General features: G+C 34.1%; 2 protein-coding genes across 4 annotated transcripts; both read right to left on the bottom strand.

Annotated features, from left to right (window-relative positions):
* Window positions 1-903: 903 nt before the first annotated feature.
* LOC132903789 (leucine-rich repeat-containing protein 15-like) lies at window positions 904-4574 on the bottom strand. 2 transcript variants are annotated; one of them, XM_060952876.1, is made up of 4 exons: window positions 4436-4574; window positions 3758-3853; window positions 3248-3451; window positions 904-3017 (listed from the first exon to the last, which is right to left on the bottom strand). In XM_060952876.1, the coding sequence occupies exons 3-4, from the start codon at window positions 3428-3430 to the stop codon at window positions 966-968; spliced, it is 2235 nt and encodes a 744-aa protein (XP_060808859.1). In that variant the 5' UTR covers window positions 3431-3451; window positions 3758-3853; window positions 4436-4574; the 3' UTR covers window positions 904-965. The 2 variants fall into 2 exon arrangements, with proteins under 2 accessions (XP_060808859.1, XP_060808865.1); XM_060952882.1 differs by lacking the exon at window positions 3758-3853 and having other exon boundaries at window positions 4436-4573.
* Window positions 4575-5357: 783 nt separating this feature from the next.
* On the bottom strand, window positions 5358-7927 carry LOC106138138 (leucine-rich repeat-containing G-protein coupled receptor 5). Of its 2 annotated transcripts, none has more exons than XM_060952908.1 (3): window positions 7717-7927; window positions 7092-7173; window positions 5358-6753 (listed from the first exon to the last, which is right to left on the bottom strand). In XM_060952908.1, exons 2-3 carry the CDS (start codon window positions 7152-7154, stop codon window positions 5464-5466), a joined length of 1353 nt encoding a protein of 450 aa, XP_060808891.1. In that variant the 5' UTR covers window positions 7155-7173; window positions 7717-7927; the 3' UTR covers window positions 5358-5463. The 2 variants fall into 2 exon arrangements, with proteins under 2 accessions (XP_060808891.1, XP_013194646.2); XM_013339192.2 differs by having other exon boundaries at window positions 7004-7173; window positions 7717-7926.
* Between the last annotated feature and the right edge of the window lie 9235 nt (window positions 7928-17162).

Below are 17162 nucleotides of genomic sequence, written 5' to 3'. Positions count from 1 at the left end.
ACATTTATATTTTAAAGAGTAAAAACTTAAAAACTACTGGACTAATTTTGATAATATATGCTAAAAAACAGACAAGACTGAGTAAGACAGGATTTTTATTTCTCAATGCTAGTCTGTGAACAACTTCGAACTGGATCTTGAAAGGCGAAACTCTCCCATAAAATTTAAGTACTTTTCAATAGAAGATTCATTTGATTTTTAGGTAAAGAGTTTTATAAATCTTTAAAAATCTTAAATATACACTTACATATTTATCCCTGTCGAGGTATACAAAGCACCATTATCGGAAAGACTTGAAGTTCTTGTTCAGCTAGACAGTTAAATGATCGAATTGAGATTCAGAGAGATGTAAGGTTGCTAGACTATTCCTTTAGAAAAGAATCCAAAGTTTATAATATTTTCCCTTGATTGATTTTATAACCTATACTTGAAGAAAAAGGTTGTAAAATCAATCGTTAATATGCTGGTACACACTGTTTTTTCTCCGCTATCAGACTAGCATGGAAGCTTGCAATGTTGCACTAAATGAGTTTGCTTTTTCCCGTAGTCGCCGTTTACGGCCTCCATAAGCAAGTAAAATTGTGGTGTGGTTATTTTGTTTAAACTCAAACTCAAAATATATAATAATCGCAGAAAATTGTACGATAGATAGATAGTAAATTTAAGATGAAGTAGGTACTATGTTTGTAGGTACCAAAGAGTTTGTTACGAAAGTAATATTGGTGCCATCTGTTGTAAGAAGTACATTTTTTTATAAACATAGGCGGAAAAGTAAGCACATAAAGAGTGAACAACAAACATTGTGCAAACAAGTTATAGAACGTAGACATAGATGGCGCTATCACATTTTTTTAATATTCTTTTGTTTTGAATGAATACTTACTGATTAAATGAAACAAAATGTAACAAAAGTAAAATATTATATTTAAGTAAATAAATCTTTACATATAATGACTTTCTTCTATTTAAAAGTTACTTTCCCTAAGGTCATCATCACTAGAATATCTTCTGTTCCTCGGTCTTAAAGGTCTTTCTAATTCTGGGTTCACTTCGATGGTTACACTATCGTCAGCGACCTCAAGTTCAGAAATTTGTCTCCTTCGAGCACCAGGCGAGCGATCAAGTTCAGCAATTTCATGACTCCCACAACGAGTTGATTTGCGACGTCTTCGCCTTCTATTGTTATCAGTGACTTCAGTCAGTTCTAAAACTTCTTCGATTGGCAAATCTCCATTTCTCTCTGTTTCATCTAGTAAGTCACCACTCGATTTAGTTTTCCTCCGCCCTCTTTTTCTCCGAGTTTTTCCTGTGCCTGCTTCACATAGAGAGTGGCATGAGGCTGCTAATTTCGGCATTGAGAGAGCTTCATCATAAGTGGGTGGTGGTACCAAATCACGAGGATCTGGTGTATTAACTAAAGCTTCCTGTTCAGCGCGCATTCTCAATTGTCTTAATCTATCTCTAGCTTCTTCAACTTGTCTCTCTCGGTCTGCTTGTATTGCGGCTAAACGTTTTTTCATTGAACTTCTTATACAATTAACTAAAGCTATACATAGTGCTAAACCGATTATCATGATTATAATGAACCAAATAAGACTATCTGGATTTGGTCCTTTGTCACTCGGATACCAAGTAAAATAACATGCTTCTAACCATGTTTGTCCAACAACACTAATAGGACTATTACATATTAGATTATGAGAACCCTCTTTGTTATAAGGTTCTAAAGTCAAGAATTCGTAAAAGTCAAGCATATTTTCGTCTTTACAGTCACATCGCCACATATTGTCACCTAACTCTAGGCTTTCTAGGTAGGGATTAGATTGGAAATACGATCGCTTAAATATTGAAGTAAATCTATTTCCTGCGAGGGACAGAGTCGTTAGCCTTGGTAGCATGAAAAAAGTGAAATTGTTAATAAAACTAATTCGATTTACATTCAAGTTTAAATGTTTCAATGTATTTGATGAAATACTATCTGGTATATGAGAAATTAGATTATGTGACAAATCTAAATCAACTATAGATTGCAAGCCCTCGAAAGAATCTTTTCCTATCGTGTTGATTTCACAGGAGCTCATATCCAAAACTGTTATGGATAAAGATTTAAGATGTCCAACTTTTGATAGATAATTTCTAGATAGTTTTAATTGGGTTAATGATGGCATTTCTAGCAAACTGTTTTCAGGAACAACCGCAATTTCATTCCAAGATAAGTCAAGATATTTTAACATAGTTAGACCATGAAAGGTGTCCACTGTTAATGACCCTATGTTATTGTAAGACAAATCTAAGTATTCTAACTTTGTATTGTTTATAAATTCATAGCTTTTCAAGTATCGTATCATATTGTGACTGAGTAAAACCTTTCTGAGATTTGGAAATCCGTGTATATTAGGCTGAAGAAGATTGCTATAAGATATATCTAAATATCGAACTGAATCTGAGAGCACATTGGAAGATGAAAATCGCAAGCCATAGTTATGCGAAATTCTCAAATAAATTAATGATGGTAAATTAGTAAATTCCGAACCACTTATTTCTCCTAGTAAGCAATTACTCACATAAAGACTTTTTAAAGATTTTGATGATAAGTTTTTAATTTTTAGTAAAGGATTTGAATTTAACTTTAAGACTTTTAAGTTTATGAGTCCGTTTAAAGAAGTTTCACCATTTATAGATTCTATTTCACAATTGTCCAAATTTAGAGTTTCCAAAGTTGGGCTAATGAACAATTCTTCATTAGCAGCTAAGGTCTTAAATTTGTTATTTGATAAATCCAATATTTTCAAGCTTGTTGCGGGTTGTAGCACTGAACTTGGGTTTATTTTTGTCCATGACTCAAACTGATTTCTAGATAAGATGAGTACTTCCAAGGATGTTAGATTGCTGAGAGCATTTTCCGGAATGTCACTTAAATGATTTACACTAATATCCAGAGATATTAAGTTGTAAAGTTTTCCCAAGTTTTTGGGAAACGTTGAGATTTCATTAAATGACAAATTAAGTCGTTTTATCTGAAATATAAATAATCTATACAATTAAAATTTCTATATAAATTTTATGTATAGCAAATTAAGTTATTAAGAATGAATATTATTAATGATGAATACAAAACTAACCCTAGTTCAAGCAAACTTTATTTTCATTTCTATTAGGTTACCTAATGATAATATTATATGTCAAAATTTAAAATTTCATTGTAAGTAGGTACTACATATTATCAGATTAATTAAATCTTAATTACCTGTACATCAACACTACTTGGAATATCCGTGAGTCCCCGACGGGAGCAGTCCACTACGGTCCTGTCTTCATTGCAATGGCAAAGATTGCAGAATTCATCATAATTTCTATCATCGAAATCCAATATTTCTCCATTTGTCAATATAAATAGTATCAAACAAAACAATACACTTCCAATCGTCATTGCGTTGACTTTTCATACTAGCTGAAAATTAATTAATATATCAGTTATTGGTGTCTCTTTTACACATTTTCTTTATCCGTTGCATCAACTGTGTCATTCTGGACACCTGCGCGGATCGTGGTCACGTCATTTTTGTTTCTGGTCACGTTTCATGACCAAATTGTAAGGACAAAAGTATCATCAAAATACTACCCTACAAACTGTTGTCACAACTTATGTAAGTAGGTACGAGCAAAAAGGTACATACAATTTTATCTTCGTTATCAGGTATTGATAAAGCTGTAGGTTGTACGATATGAATTTAGGTCGCGTTATATGGTAACATACCTGTAATTCAAACATAGGATGGCAATGAGGTCACTTTTGGCAGACAATTTATATCCATGCAATACAGCCACATGTTTTAAGTATTCGTTGTGTTTCCTAAAACAAATGGAAAACGAACGGTCTTTATTTCTGGTTTATGGCAATTATGTTATTTATTCGAAGAGTTCACTTCACCGACCTGTTATATTTGAAAAAATTAAATATGAATGAAATTTACGAAATATTGCGATAAATTTAACATATCTTTGTAATATGTTTAATTCAGATTTCATTAATCAAAATAAGTATTAACAATTGATATTTTGGAAAATGAATACATGATCATTGTAGTGAATCATTATTCTTAGAATATTATCTGTAAAGTGTTTGAATTACTAATTGTTGAGTCTGGTGTCGTGTTGTTTAAAGTGCTTAATTACACACAAAAATAGAACACATCATAATTACTTATGGGATAAATAGTATGACAACAAGTCATCTATTACTGTTTAGTTGAATGAAACAGAAAAAAGAAAAGTAGGTCTAAGAAGATAATTAGTAGAAGGAGTACTTGTGAGAATTAGTTTACTTTAGTCGCCTTTTACGACATCTTTGGGATGGCCTATGTCCTATTTTTAAGTGCCAGAAACCCCACGGTACTACTGCTATTAATAAAGGAATATTGATATTAGCACTTACCTATATTTAATTTCTTCTAATAATAACTGTTATGAATCATCAAATAATCTGATTCTTATCACATTATAGTTTAGATTGAAAAAATATTATGTATTGTTTTCTGTCACACTATCGTTTATTATTGTAATGTTATAATCCAATAACTAGGCAATTATTTTTTTTATTTAAATTTGACGTGCGTGTTCCTCTTATTTTTAACACTGAATGGTTGATTATCTACACCACGAGTGACGTATTATCATTGTGGATAATAGATAAGGAGTGGCGAAAGTGTATCTTTCTTAATTCAATACTGCTTCCAAAACAAAATTTGAGAGCTAATTACAATAAAACATTCCAATAATATTTTCAAACTAATTAAAACAGTAAAATACGATCATATTTATCTCAATTATCTCTTTTTAACTTTTATTATGTGCTGGTAATTAAATTAGCTTTAATCTTAACTTAATAAAGAAAATACAAGTCGCAAAGAGAAAAAACTAAAGCGAGAGGGTACAATATTAAGTGCTTACTTGATAAGTTGATCAAAAATTTCATATTATGCTGATTGTGGAATTTCAGCGCCATCTATCAGTTGAATATATAACTAAATAGTACAGTCATTTCAAACATTTTCTTTTTCTGAGGTTTTCAAGATTATTTTCAGTTTAACACAGACATTTATTGATTAAATAAATAAATTAAGCAAATTTTTCATATTTATGCTTAACTATAATGGTTATTACAAATCTAAAACAGAGCTTGAATGTAAGTTTATTGTTAGCTTTTTGTGCAAGATGGCGTTAGTAGGTGTGTAATAAAAATTCTTTAAAAGTACATGCATTCTTATTTTTCTCCTGATGTTAAATAAACACCATGGTAGATAAGTACAAAGAAATCATGGACCACGGACTGAGAGCGAAAAATAAAACACATCACAAATGGTTCATTCACTTTAAAAAATCACTTAAATAATCGAAGTTATTCATAAATCACAATAAAGATAAACAATAAATATTAAAACGTCTATCCTGTGTAAGCACTTATTAATTAACATGAATTTCAACCGTTCGTCGTACAGAGCGTCTGTCTCTTGTTCTTGGTCTTTGGTCTACTAAGTCTCCTATTGACCTAGACCTTCTGTATCGTCGGTCAGTTTCTTCGATATCAATGAAATCAGGTAAGGAGTGGAACGACGAATTAAGTCGTGGCATAAGCAATGCTTCATCATAACTCGGAGGAAGATCTTCTCGCAGAGGTATTCTTATGACCGTTGGTTCGACCACAGGTTGATCATTTAACGCTGTTGCTACTGGTAGTATAGGCCGGGCAACAGGCTCTGTGGAATCATTTTTTGCTAAACATCTACAAACGATAGATGTAAGCAAAACACCAATCACAAGGCCGATCATAATCGAAACTGGGGTGAAGGACATATTTGACGCCTGATTCGGATGCCAGGTTCTAATGTAGGCCTCCTGCCAACTCAGATGCGTCACGTTCTCAGGCGAGTAGCACATCAACGACGACACGTCCGATACCTTCGCTGGTTCCTTCGTAAAATACTCGTATGTAAGGAAAAGGTTCACGCTGAACCCCTCACAGCTCCACCGATTACCTTTCAAATATACTTCCCTCAAAAACGGGTTTGAAGAAAAATACGAGGTAGACCACACGTCGGTAAACTGATTCCCTCTCAAATCCAATACCGCCAAGTGCGGTAGTGATGAAAAAGAATGAACATTTATAGAAGATATGTCATTATAACTTAAGTCTAAATTTTGCAGCGTATTTGAATTTAAATTATCTGGAATAATTTCGATTATATTCATTGATAGATCGATTTCAAGTATTGAGTTCATTTCTGTCAAAGAATCTGCAGGAAAGTACGGTATTTGACAGTTACTCAAAACGAGATTGGTCAAAGTGGAGGATGTGAATTTGGGAACAGCAGAAAAAGTATTTCTTGTCAAAATGATAGTTTCTAGATTCGTAGCAAAGAATATATCGGGAGGCAGATCTTGGATTCTATTATCAGAGAGATCAAGATAATAGAGAAAGGGCATATCATTGAAAGCGGTATCATCGATGGCGCTGATGGAATTTTTAGATAAATCTAGCCTCCTTATGTTATATCTCTGGCCAGTGCTTATCCAAGAATTGTAAATATTATTAGAAAGATTGAGCGTGTTTATTTCGGTCCAGCTCCCCATATAATTGGGTAGAGAAGCGCTTAGTCCATTTCCGGCAAAATCCAAATTTCGAAGGCGACGAAAATTCTGAAGACCCTCGGGAAATGTCATGAAGTTATTATTTGATAGATCGAGTAACTGAGTCTGTAATATAAAAACGTAAAAATTAAAAATTCTGACAATACATAAAGCTGATGAATTTGACAGAACCATAAGATTTTATTTCTCTTCGCTGTACCATGGCTAGAAATAATATTAGAAAAATCACCTTGCATGTCATTGCTAAAACAAGCATTTGAATATCTTGAGTTACATTATATTCTGACTAAAAAATCATTCACATTTAACTTCATTATGTTTGATATTTGCAGAAACTCTGAAAATGAAAACTTACATCATAACTTATAGTATCGGGTAATTCAGTCAGTTTGAGGTCGGAACAATCCGCCTTGAGGACTGTACCGTAATAATATGAATAGCACCTGTCTTCTTCTGCGTTTCTTATAACGCCTGCTTTGATTATCATCGGCAGAAGCCAAAGCCATAGTGCTAGGGTCCCTGCATCTGAAAATCAGAAAAGAAAAATTATTTTACTTGCATCACGCGAAAACTTTTGCTTCGATTCGAATGTGGTTTTCTCAGATGTGACAGGTTTGGTCTAACTTAAAAAATGTTAGGCAAAATTCTTCTTATCTCTCTCTCTGCTCAATCCAACGGGAAAGTCAAAAATTTGTCCTTGTATTGAGCAGTACGTCGGAATTGTTGTATCTTATTTAATTCTATCATTTTGTGATGTGTTTATTCTAATAGTCAGGCAACTGGATCAGTAACCATGATAGGTTAGTTAGATGCTCCCGCAAAGGTTGCTGAGGTCAGATGGGAGTCACTTCGTGTTCAAACTTGACTCACCCAAGATAAGACCATTCTTATGCAGGTGTATTATCGTCGGTATTATGCGAAAAAAATGAGGAAAACTAGGCTTAGAAATTCTTATTAGTTTAAAAAATAATTCTATATCTGTGGCTAAAATCGAATAAATCTTGCGACGTAAATCACGCAAGTCGCTCACAGACGAAAGTTATCGTATAATATAGATTATTAACTTACCAATATCCATTACTTTTTTTATCAGCTGCACATGTTATCACATGTACTATGTAAGCACATTCATAATATCACACGTATATCCACTGTATTTATTGTAATTAATACGGCTACGTCACTGTTTTCTACGACTTCGTTCCAAACTGCTATTTTATTTGTGCTCAGTTCATCGATAGAAAGATAGGCGGGCCGCTCGTAAAATGGGTTTCTTTTGCAGTCATCCTTGTTATACAGGGTGTTACTATGGATTATACAATGCATACTTTGACACAAACCTTCTTTCGCGTGAGAATAGTCTTCTTCCGGCTGAGAAGAGCCCGGTGTACGCATACCTATATGAGCACGATCCTGGATCGGGTAAGTCAAGATTTCACACGAAGCGACTCCCATCTGACCTCCGTTACCTTATCAGCGGTATTTTACTTAGCAATAGCTAATCTTGGTCTTATTTACACACATAAAGTTGTCTGAAAGTGCACAATGATTATCCTCACCGTAGAGAAAGCATCGCAGGGGTAGATCTCCAGTTAATGCTAATAAATGTAACAATAAATACAAATGATAATTTTCTAATAGAATAACATGGTTGGATGTTACTTTTTAGTTTCTTTATTGAGCAAACAACCTGTAGTTCCAGCCGTTATCGAATTCCATTTTATCTCTGATTACATATCGACTTATCACCGACCTAAAGAAATATCTACAACGGTACTAAAATACGTACATTACTCATAGGGCCAACCCGTTGTTTTAACAATATTTTGTAACTGATAAGGATCTACTTAAGACATTGCACCTATTTGCTTTAAACTAATTGATAGAAAGTGTCAAAGTAGTTTTTATTAAGTGTATAATTGTGTATAATTAATTAATAGACTGCCGTATGGTTCCCGGCCCCAATATAAAAAAGAATAGAGCCAATCCATCTCTTTCGCATGGATATTGTAAAAGGCGACTAAGGGCTAGGCCTATAACTTGAGATCCTTCTTTAAGGCGATGGGCTAGCAACCTGTCACTTTTAGAATGTCAATTCTATCATTAAGCCTAAGAGCTGACAGTGGCCTTTCAGTCTTTCAAGACTGTTGGCTCTGTCTACCCCGCAAGTGATAAAGACGTGACTATATGTATGTATGTATAATTAATTTATCTGCGTCCGTTCTCAAGGCCGCTAGGAGGAGTGACATACCTCGCCTAGAAACGCAAGTTGTAAACACAGTCAAATGTTTCAGGCAACATACGAGTAGATTATGTTGTATGATTTTTATTTTGTTATATTCATTCCCTCATCTGCGTAACACAAACATTCGCATAGTTACTCGTTGCTGTGAGAATAATAAGATTATTTTTTGAAGCGCAGGCTCTCAGAATGCGAGTTTGTTCTCACTGCAATTTCATGTTGTCGCGCACTCTAGGAAAATATCCAGGATTAAAAAGGTCATAGGCTATCTTTGTGTCCCTGAAAGACTTAACAACTGAAAAAACACTAGGAAGATAATGACAAATAACCCTATCGATATAAATTGTTTTATCACCATCAATTCCATTGGAAATTTCAGTACTGTCTCATCAGAAACTTCTAAAAACAAAGTACAACACGTTTCGCCAATAATCCTAAGTGCTCTAAGATTAAACAGGTGTCTAAAAAACGGGACACGCTCACCCACGGTTGTCTGACTTCGTTACTGGCTGTGACCTACTTACACCCCTCGATGGGGTCGATGAGATGATAAGCTCTCGATTAGAACAGAAATGTTTGATGTTCGTAATTCATTCGCTAAAATTCGCCAATTTTGACCGAAGATTGAAGCGATTGAGGAACTTGAGTTGGCTACTCCGAGGAAACTACACTTACTTGTCCTGCCTACCCTTACTTAAATTCATTATATTTTCATTCATAAATCTTTATATGCAAGCTTGAATTTAGTATACTCTTGAACTGACCTTTCACCAGAATATCTCCGATTTCCGGTCCGATCCGATCAACCTACGTTTCGTTGGGTCTTCCTCTTTCAACGTTTCTATTTACTAGTTATAAGTCAATTAAGTTAAGATTGAATTAATTAATTTACTTTTGCTTTAACACGACAAAGTGTAAATTGCCATTGGTTCCATTTTGAGCTAAACGTGAACTGAACATTTGAACACACGACAAGTATTTTCGCTAAAGTATCGTATAGTTGCATTAAAGTACCTCAAAGTGGACGTTACAATCCCAAATCTGTAACAAAATAGCGTTCACTAAGTCTAAGTAAGTGGCGTTCGGCGGCCGAAGATTTGCTGGACCGCCTATAATGGGTTCAATCCTTATTTATTGAAGTTTCCCGCCTGAAGCACGATACAAGTTTTAAATTTTCAGCCGATTTTCATATTCCCTTAATAGTGTAGTTATATATGGTACGGTGCGGCACTAGAATATAATATTACCTAATCAATATTTTTGAAACACGTAATAATCGAACTGAATGTTTTTTTCCTTACAGAATATGTAGATTTTAGCCAGGCTCTTCCTGGGGAAGTAATAAACATAGAAAAAAACCCAGTTAAAAATGCTTATTAAAGCTAATAACTTTATTACTCGAATATTATTTTCATATAAAGATTAAGAAGTAATACTCTAACTGATAAGTTCTTAGACATTTATAATAATTTGCAAGTAAATATTTACCTACCTGTTTCGCAATACGCGCAAATCCGGATCGCAATAAAACAAAGCAATAAAAATTCGACTTACCTCAATTGGGATCCAAGAATTACACAGTAATACCTATCTATTTGCTGACCCTTCGCATAATGCTCGGGATCAGAAAATATATTGAGTAACTATAATTTTTATAGAAAGAGCGTTTAAGATTGTTTCTTTTATTTATACGATTCTGATTTGAGAAGTAAAGTAATTATTTGATGTAAGTAAGGAAATTTATATTATTTAAATACTTATTTATTTTTGTAATTCCTTCTCATCGCATGGTAAAATTATTACATATTAAATTTGATACATTTGTTTATAACATTATAAAATTAACTTTGTGTAATTTTTTTAAAATTGAGTGAATCACATTAGTCTTATATACCGATGTTAAATTATTACGACGCTAAATTTAATAAGGGTACAAAATCTGTGTAATGTCATTACTTGGTGTCTGTTTTGTTTCTATAATCGATTATAAAATTAACAAAACAAAATCTATAAACAGGTTTACAACACACAGCGTCGTCTTCATGCGGCGACATGTGTTATTTTGACATGCCTTTTAATTTGCACACGCTCTGCTTATAGAGGTAAAAACTATCAGAACTCTATGGAAAAATATGATGCGGGTATCTTATTTATTTGTGCCCACTAAGGATTTGCCCTCCTTGTTAAGCCGGTTGACCTAAACGAGATGGCAATTTATGACTTTTTCGTCTTTTGGAAACAAGTTTTCAGTAGTCTTATCTTCGTCCCAATTTGCCAACACTGAATTCATCACGATAATTTTCATTACTTTATCTTGGTTATCAGCGATTTTATTAAAATATCTTTTATTTACTATGTAGACAAGTAAAATAAAGAGCTGTTTATAGCTTGTTCAGTCGCTGTGTTATATTATTTTCATCCTTTTACTTTTATTTTTATATGTTTCTTTTTAAAATAACAAAATGTTAAAACTTTTAACATTTAGTTCACAGTTTAATAAATTTTCGTCATAAATAGAACATTATTTGTTTTATTGAACTCTTTTATCTAATATTCTAGTAATCAAAAAACAATTTCTTAGTCAAAGACTTCTAACTTAAACATGCTCAGAATATTTGCAATCGAAGACTTATTTGGGACGACTTTGTCTCCGTCTGAATCCGCTACTCCGCTCGTTCTCAACCTCAAAATGTCAATCCTTTTATACTAGGTATGGGGAAATTGTACTATCGATAGATTACAATAAAATTCTGCCTTTTATATGACAGACTTGTGTGCGCTTTATGAATTTATAGATGTTTTTGTTACACTTTTATGGAGAATTTTAGTTTTTTACAACATCGCCTTGTATTTACTTTAAGTAGATTTACCGCGAATGTTCATTATCCTCATGGTGTTCGTCTCGGTAGAGTCCTGTCCAATGGGAGCAGGAGCACCGGATGTGGAAATTCGAAAGTACGTCAAAAGATTTTGATTCGGGCAACCTTGTAGGGGAATCTTATCCAGTTTGGATCATAATCAACCATACGTCCACTTTCCTGAATTTGCTGGTTGAAAAGATAAATGCGTTTATCGACATCGATAACCAACAACGGATTCTCTTCACTAAACCATTCACAAGCATTTTAAGTATTGATGGCAGCAGAATAAAACAGCATTGAGTCTATGTCTCCTAAACCTCGTCGCGGGGTCTGGGGAAACAGGCTTATTCCTCCGATGAGTGCTATCGCTCTTGGCCTTTCACTCCCTTCCCTAGGGAGCTCAGCCTTTTACAGTGTGTATTCGACTTTATGCGATCGACTTTCAATATGAATTTCAGATGGGTTATAAGATCGAATGGCTTTGTGCTCCACAAACGTATTTGATAAATGGCTTCCGATTTTCGATAGGGTAGTTTTATTGTATTAATCTTTGCTTCGCTGTTTTAGTGCGGTGAATTTGGGATGAATAGGTTTGAGTATTGTTTTTAGCTGAATAAAAGTGGATAGGATATTAAATTAAGACGTGTTATGTTAAAATTTGTGTTGTGTGGTAGTCTCTACCTAACTTTTAACCAAAAAACCTGAATCATTAAGTTACCTAAATGTTCGGCTTATAGCATACATTTGCTTCACTTGACCTGTCCAATTTCGTTTCTATGTGCACTCTAAAGTTACCAACGTAAGCATTTATGCCATAAATAAAGACGAAACTCATTTCTTTGCACCTTTGAATTTCATCCACAAGCAAGAAGTCATAACGTAAATTAAATACGCTTTGGTAAATTTTTGCCAGAAGCCACGTCTTACTTCGGAGCTTCTGTATAAGTTTTCATAAAGTTATAGTTTCTCAAAAGCCTGTCTCGAAACTGTGGAACATTTCATAAAATGAAGAAGCAAAGCATCCGAGTGAAACGAAGACGCCGGCTGAAGCGGAATAAAGTTGACATTTTTGCGCGGCTGCATTATGGCGGACTCTCACGGGGCGTCAGGCAGCTGCGGTTTGTTCCTACTAACACAGTTATTCAGAACATACATACAAACAATGCAAGTGGAGAGATGTGGTCTCTGCCTACCCCTTCGAGAACGAGGCGTGCTTTATGTACATATTTACCTACGAACATTTATATCACATCCCTTACAGGGTGGACAAAGTCCACACGAAAATACTCGAAGGCCAAGTCCCGATGGATAGCTTATTTTTGAAATTGAAAGAAGGTTGTTAGATGGTCGTCTGAAGAACTCAAATTTTTGATGATTTTTCCTTGACTTTTACAATCTTCCTGAAGTCATGGTGTGTAATAAACAAATAAACATATTGTTATAAAGAATCAGGAAAATCTGCATGTTTTTCCATATAAGTTTCTTGCCGTTGGGCGGCTTAAACGCGCCGTATGAACCCGCCTTTAGAATTTCAACAAAATTAAATGTGGCACTACACGGAATGAAAATAGTGCGAGTTCCGCTCGCAAGACGTCTCTGCCGCCTTTAAGAATTGCTAGACGTTAGTTTCGTATGCTATATTTGAATACATTAGATTTGGGGTTGGTGATATAAATTTTCGTTCATGGAAATCTTTGCTAAAGAAAAAAATATTTACAGAAATCTCACTGTTATACACTTTAAACTAAATTGATAAATAATTGGTAAATATTCTTCCTCTTCCTCACCTGGAGTTAAATCTGAATTTATCCTGAATTCTCTGGTGAATAGCCCTAGGTCCTTTTGACCATGATTGGGTAACTATACTACCTATAAACGTACATAACTATTAGAATTACCATAGCGAACAAAAGCATTACCATTTTCAAACATGGAATTCATAATATCTTAAAAGTGTATGACGTATTTAGTTAAACTTAAATACTCTTATAATACTTCAAGATAATGTAACAGATCGAAGATCAAGCTAACAACATTAGTTGAAACTTCTCAATCTTACAACAACAATTCATCCTTCGCGTCTCCTTCCTACCCCCGCAATGCAGAATGCAAACGAGAGTCTGCACATTAGCAGAACGAATAACCTCTGTAGCGGCGACTATCGCACCCCACATAAACTACCCAGCACATTACTGCAGCGCTACACACGACCAGCAAGAATGACAAACAAACGCGATTAATCGAGTGAAGAAATTGGATCAAGTTGGATTTCGAAAGGGAATGTATGGATCTTTTCATTGCAATGCATAGGTACTTTCAAAGATTTTTAGCCGATAGCCAGAATGTCAATTACTCATTCGTGAATTTTGAAATGACCTGTTTTCATAGGCACAGTATTTATGCATGGAGAAATAGTCAGCAGTGTCGTAATAGGAGCAATAACCTATGTAGTTGTCACTCCCGTCATAAACTAATTAACTAACCAACACTTTTCCGAAACGATATATACATTCAACAAGAAAAACAAAATGAAGCATTTAACTGATGATGAAATATGGCTCAAGTGGTGTAGTTGGAAGGAATGGGAAGTAAGTACATGTAAAAATTGTTGAATTTTGATGCATGTTAAATTGCATTATCAACTTTCTGTTTTACATTTTTCAATAATTTTTTGCGTCTTTTCAAGTGTATTATTTAATATATTTTAAGGTTTGGTAATCCTTTTCCAGTAATTATATTGATGGAACCAGGGCAATTTTGTATTACATAAAGTCTTTTAAACGCTCACCTTATCCAGGATCCATAATCAGAGGCGAACCTCGGACTCCTGTCCTGTCCTGATTGGTGAGGATGTAACCGGGACTAACGCCAGGACGAAGAAGATAGTGTTTTAAGCCCTCAATATTGAAGTCAGTTTGAAGGCTTTTTAAGGAAATTAACATAACGAGCATTCAGTGTGTCCCGCACACCATCAAGACCGCACTATCACGGAGCTAATGTGCTCTGATCGTAGCTAACGAATTTCATTGCTTTACTGCCTCCACTGGCTACAATTTTTTATAGGGAAATGAGTAAATACATTTTACTTATTTGTTACTGCGCAAAAACTAAAAAAATATGTTTTATGGTACATTATGCGTACCTACAATACAAGCCGTGTGTTTTATCGATTTAGGCATATACCCACATAAACTTATGTCGCATTTAAAATTTTATTACTATTTAGTGGCATCCATTGGTATTCCACAATAATGTCATGACAGTCGTAAATTTTGAATTAAAAATCTCTTTCATCAACAGTAACATTATGATATAATACATTTCATATTAGACACACAATGAAACAAATATTATATTTACATAAAATTAAAATAAATATAATAAAGGTTTCACACAGATCAATCAATCGTTAACGCCATAAAACGTCAAATAGGGTTGCGATTTTGGATACGCCTCTCGATAACGCAAATCGAGAAGTAATGTTCACAATAAATTCGCTATAAAGCTGAATAGTCATTAGTCACAACCGAGTTAGTATCTTCTCCATTTATCGGTACAGTTGAACTCGCAGCTAAGTTACAAAAGAAATCAGTGCAGAAGTAGCGCATCCTGGTCAGCTTAACATATGTCACCACTATTATTAAAAGAACGGTGTGAATTTAAATTTGATTTGTGATTTTGAAATATTTTATAAAAAATAAAGGACAATTTTTGGGAATAAAAACTGACATTAAATTCAAATGGCCACCGTGTTATATTGTAAAAGTTAACATTTGTTGTGAATCAAAAACACTTTACTTTCTGTATTTCCACGCAACTGATGATAATCACCACCATCAGTCACCTTAACGTTAACATATTGTATCTCTATTCTTATCTATAAAGATTTATTTATCAACACATTAGAGGAATGCTGGAAAGCAGACCCAGGCCCATAAACAGCGGCGCAGGCAATTGGGAACACGCATATAGTGGAGTAGAGATAGAGAAAATTTGTGTGGACTTAAAAAAAATAAATTTATTGTAGTACCTATGTCATGACTGAAATGTACTGGATAAAATGCTGAGGTACCGAACTGGAAGAAACTAAAATACTAGGCCGACCCCACGCAAATATCGGGAAAAGGTAACCAAAAACCTTTGCCCCTTTATAGTAACCTTCTTCGTTACTATAAAGGGGCAAAAATTCGAAAGACACATACAATGTCAATATATTAAGTATAAAATATTCCTTCTGTTCAATCCGTATTCTGCTTTTAACGTCTCCAGTAATTGGCACCGGTCCATCTGCAGGCAATTAGGAGGACGCGCTTTAAAAGATCCATATTTATTTTGCTGCCTGTACCTAGCTAATGGTTTTGTTGATAATGCAAATTTTAGGGATACTTTTTAGTAATATAGAAAGACTATAGGACGCCCGCGTATTGCGAAATATCCAGTTTATTCTCATTTTCATGGAAATTTAAAAAAAAATCCTCTATTAGTGCTTCTCTAGACTAGGTAAATATCAATTTTTTAGTCCCTGATATTTGGGCTCTACGTTGTCTATTAGGCAGTCGCAGCCAGTCAGTCAGTAATGGAATAGTTTTATATATTTATATAATATTTATTTTTATATCAATACGTATTATTTCGTAGCTACGATAAAAACTTCATAATTATTCTAGTGCAGATTATGACCTAAGTCTAAGAATTTTGGTTCCATCAAGATGTTATTTATTGAATTATTAATTATGGACATTCCAAATTCAAAAGCTTGCTTTCTACATGATAATAATTATGCAACCGGCCAGTAACTCAACCAAACTTGTCTTTGATTTTCCAAATTTAAATTTTAGATTACAAAATTGCAATGTACTTTACAATGTAAGTGTTAAAGGTTAAAATTGCTTGAAGGAAGGTATAGGCAAAGCAAATAGAATATGGTTACTTCGATAGGACGCTAGAGGTACAATGCACTAATTATATGAGTATCTTAGAAAGCCTCTAACCAGCCCCTTAACAGTTTTCCACAGTATCGAAGGGGCATTAGTGCATTTCTGGGTAATGCTTCTAAAGACGCTTGCCGCACGATGACCAAAGAGGTAGGCCGGTTGCACAGTAAAGCAAGGTAAATATTCAATTAAAGTTTTACTCTTTTTTAAATATGGTAGGTAGCTTATGTTTTCTCCTAACTGTTAATTTGATCGACGAAAAAATAATCTACTTACGTAATATAAATTAAAAAATAAACTTTGGGGATTTGAAAAACCTTTTATTAGACAGTAAAACATGCGAGTAACGTCACTCACGCTATATTTTAATGAAAACTATTTATGCTACTTTGAGTTGTATTACTCGATCCTGTATTATAAGTAAGGTATTACACAAAGCGATTTCGGTTTGATCTCTGCAATCTTTGCAGGGAAATT

Source organism: Amyelois transitella, chromosome 3 (genome assembly GCF_032362555.1).
Source record: "Amyelois transitella isolate CPQ chromosome 3, ilAmyTran1.1, whole genome shotgun sequence".
Lineage (NCBI taxonomy): Eukaryota > Metazoa > Arthropoda > Insecta > Lepidoptera > Pyralidae > Amyelois > Amyelois transitella.
Note: the sequence above shows the minus strand (reverse complement) of the source record. Positions and strands in the feature narration are given on the sequence as shown.

What these genes read in the sequence shown, in the direction of transcription:
- LOC132903789 (XM_060952876.1), bottom strand. Translation starts at nt 3,430, where the DNA reads ATGACGATTGGAAGTGTATTGTTTTGTTTGATACTATTTATATTGACA. An exon ending in CAAGTAGTGTTGATGTACAG is followed by an intron (nt 3,018 to 3,247) that starts GTAATTAAGATT and finishes TTTATATTTCAG; the next exon opens with ATAAAACGACTTAATTTGTC.
- LOC106138138 (XM_013339192.2), bottom strand. An exon ending in CCGATACTATAAGTTATGAT is followed by an intron (nt 6,754 to 7,003) that starts GTAAGTTTTCAT and finishes TTTATATTACAG; the next exon opens with ACTCAGTTACTCGATCTATC.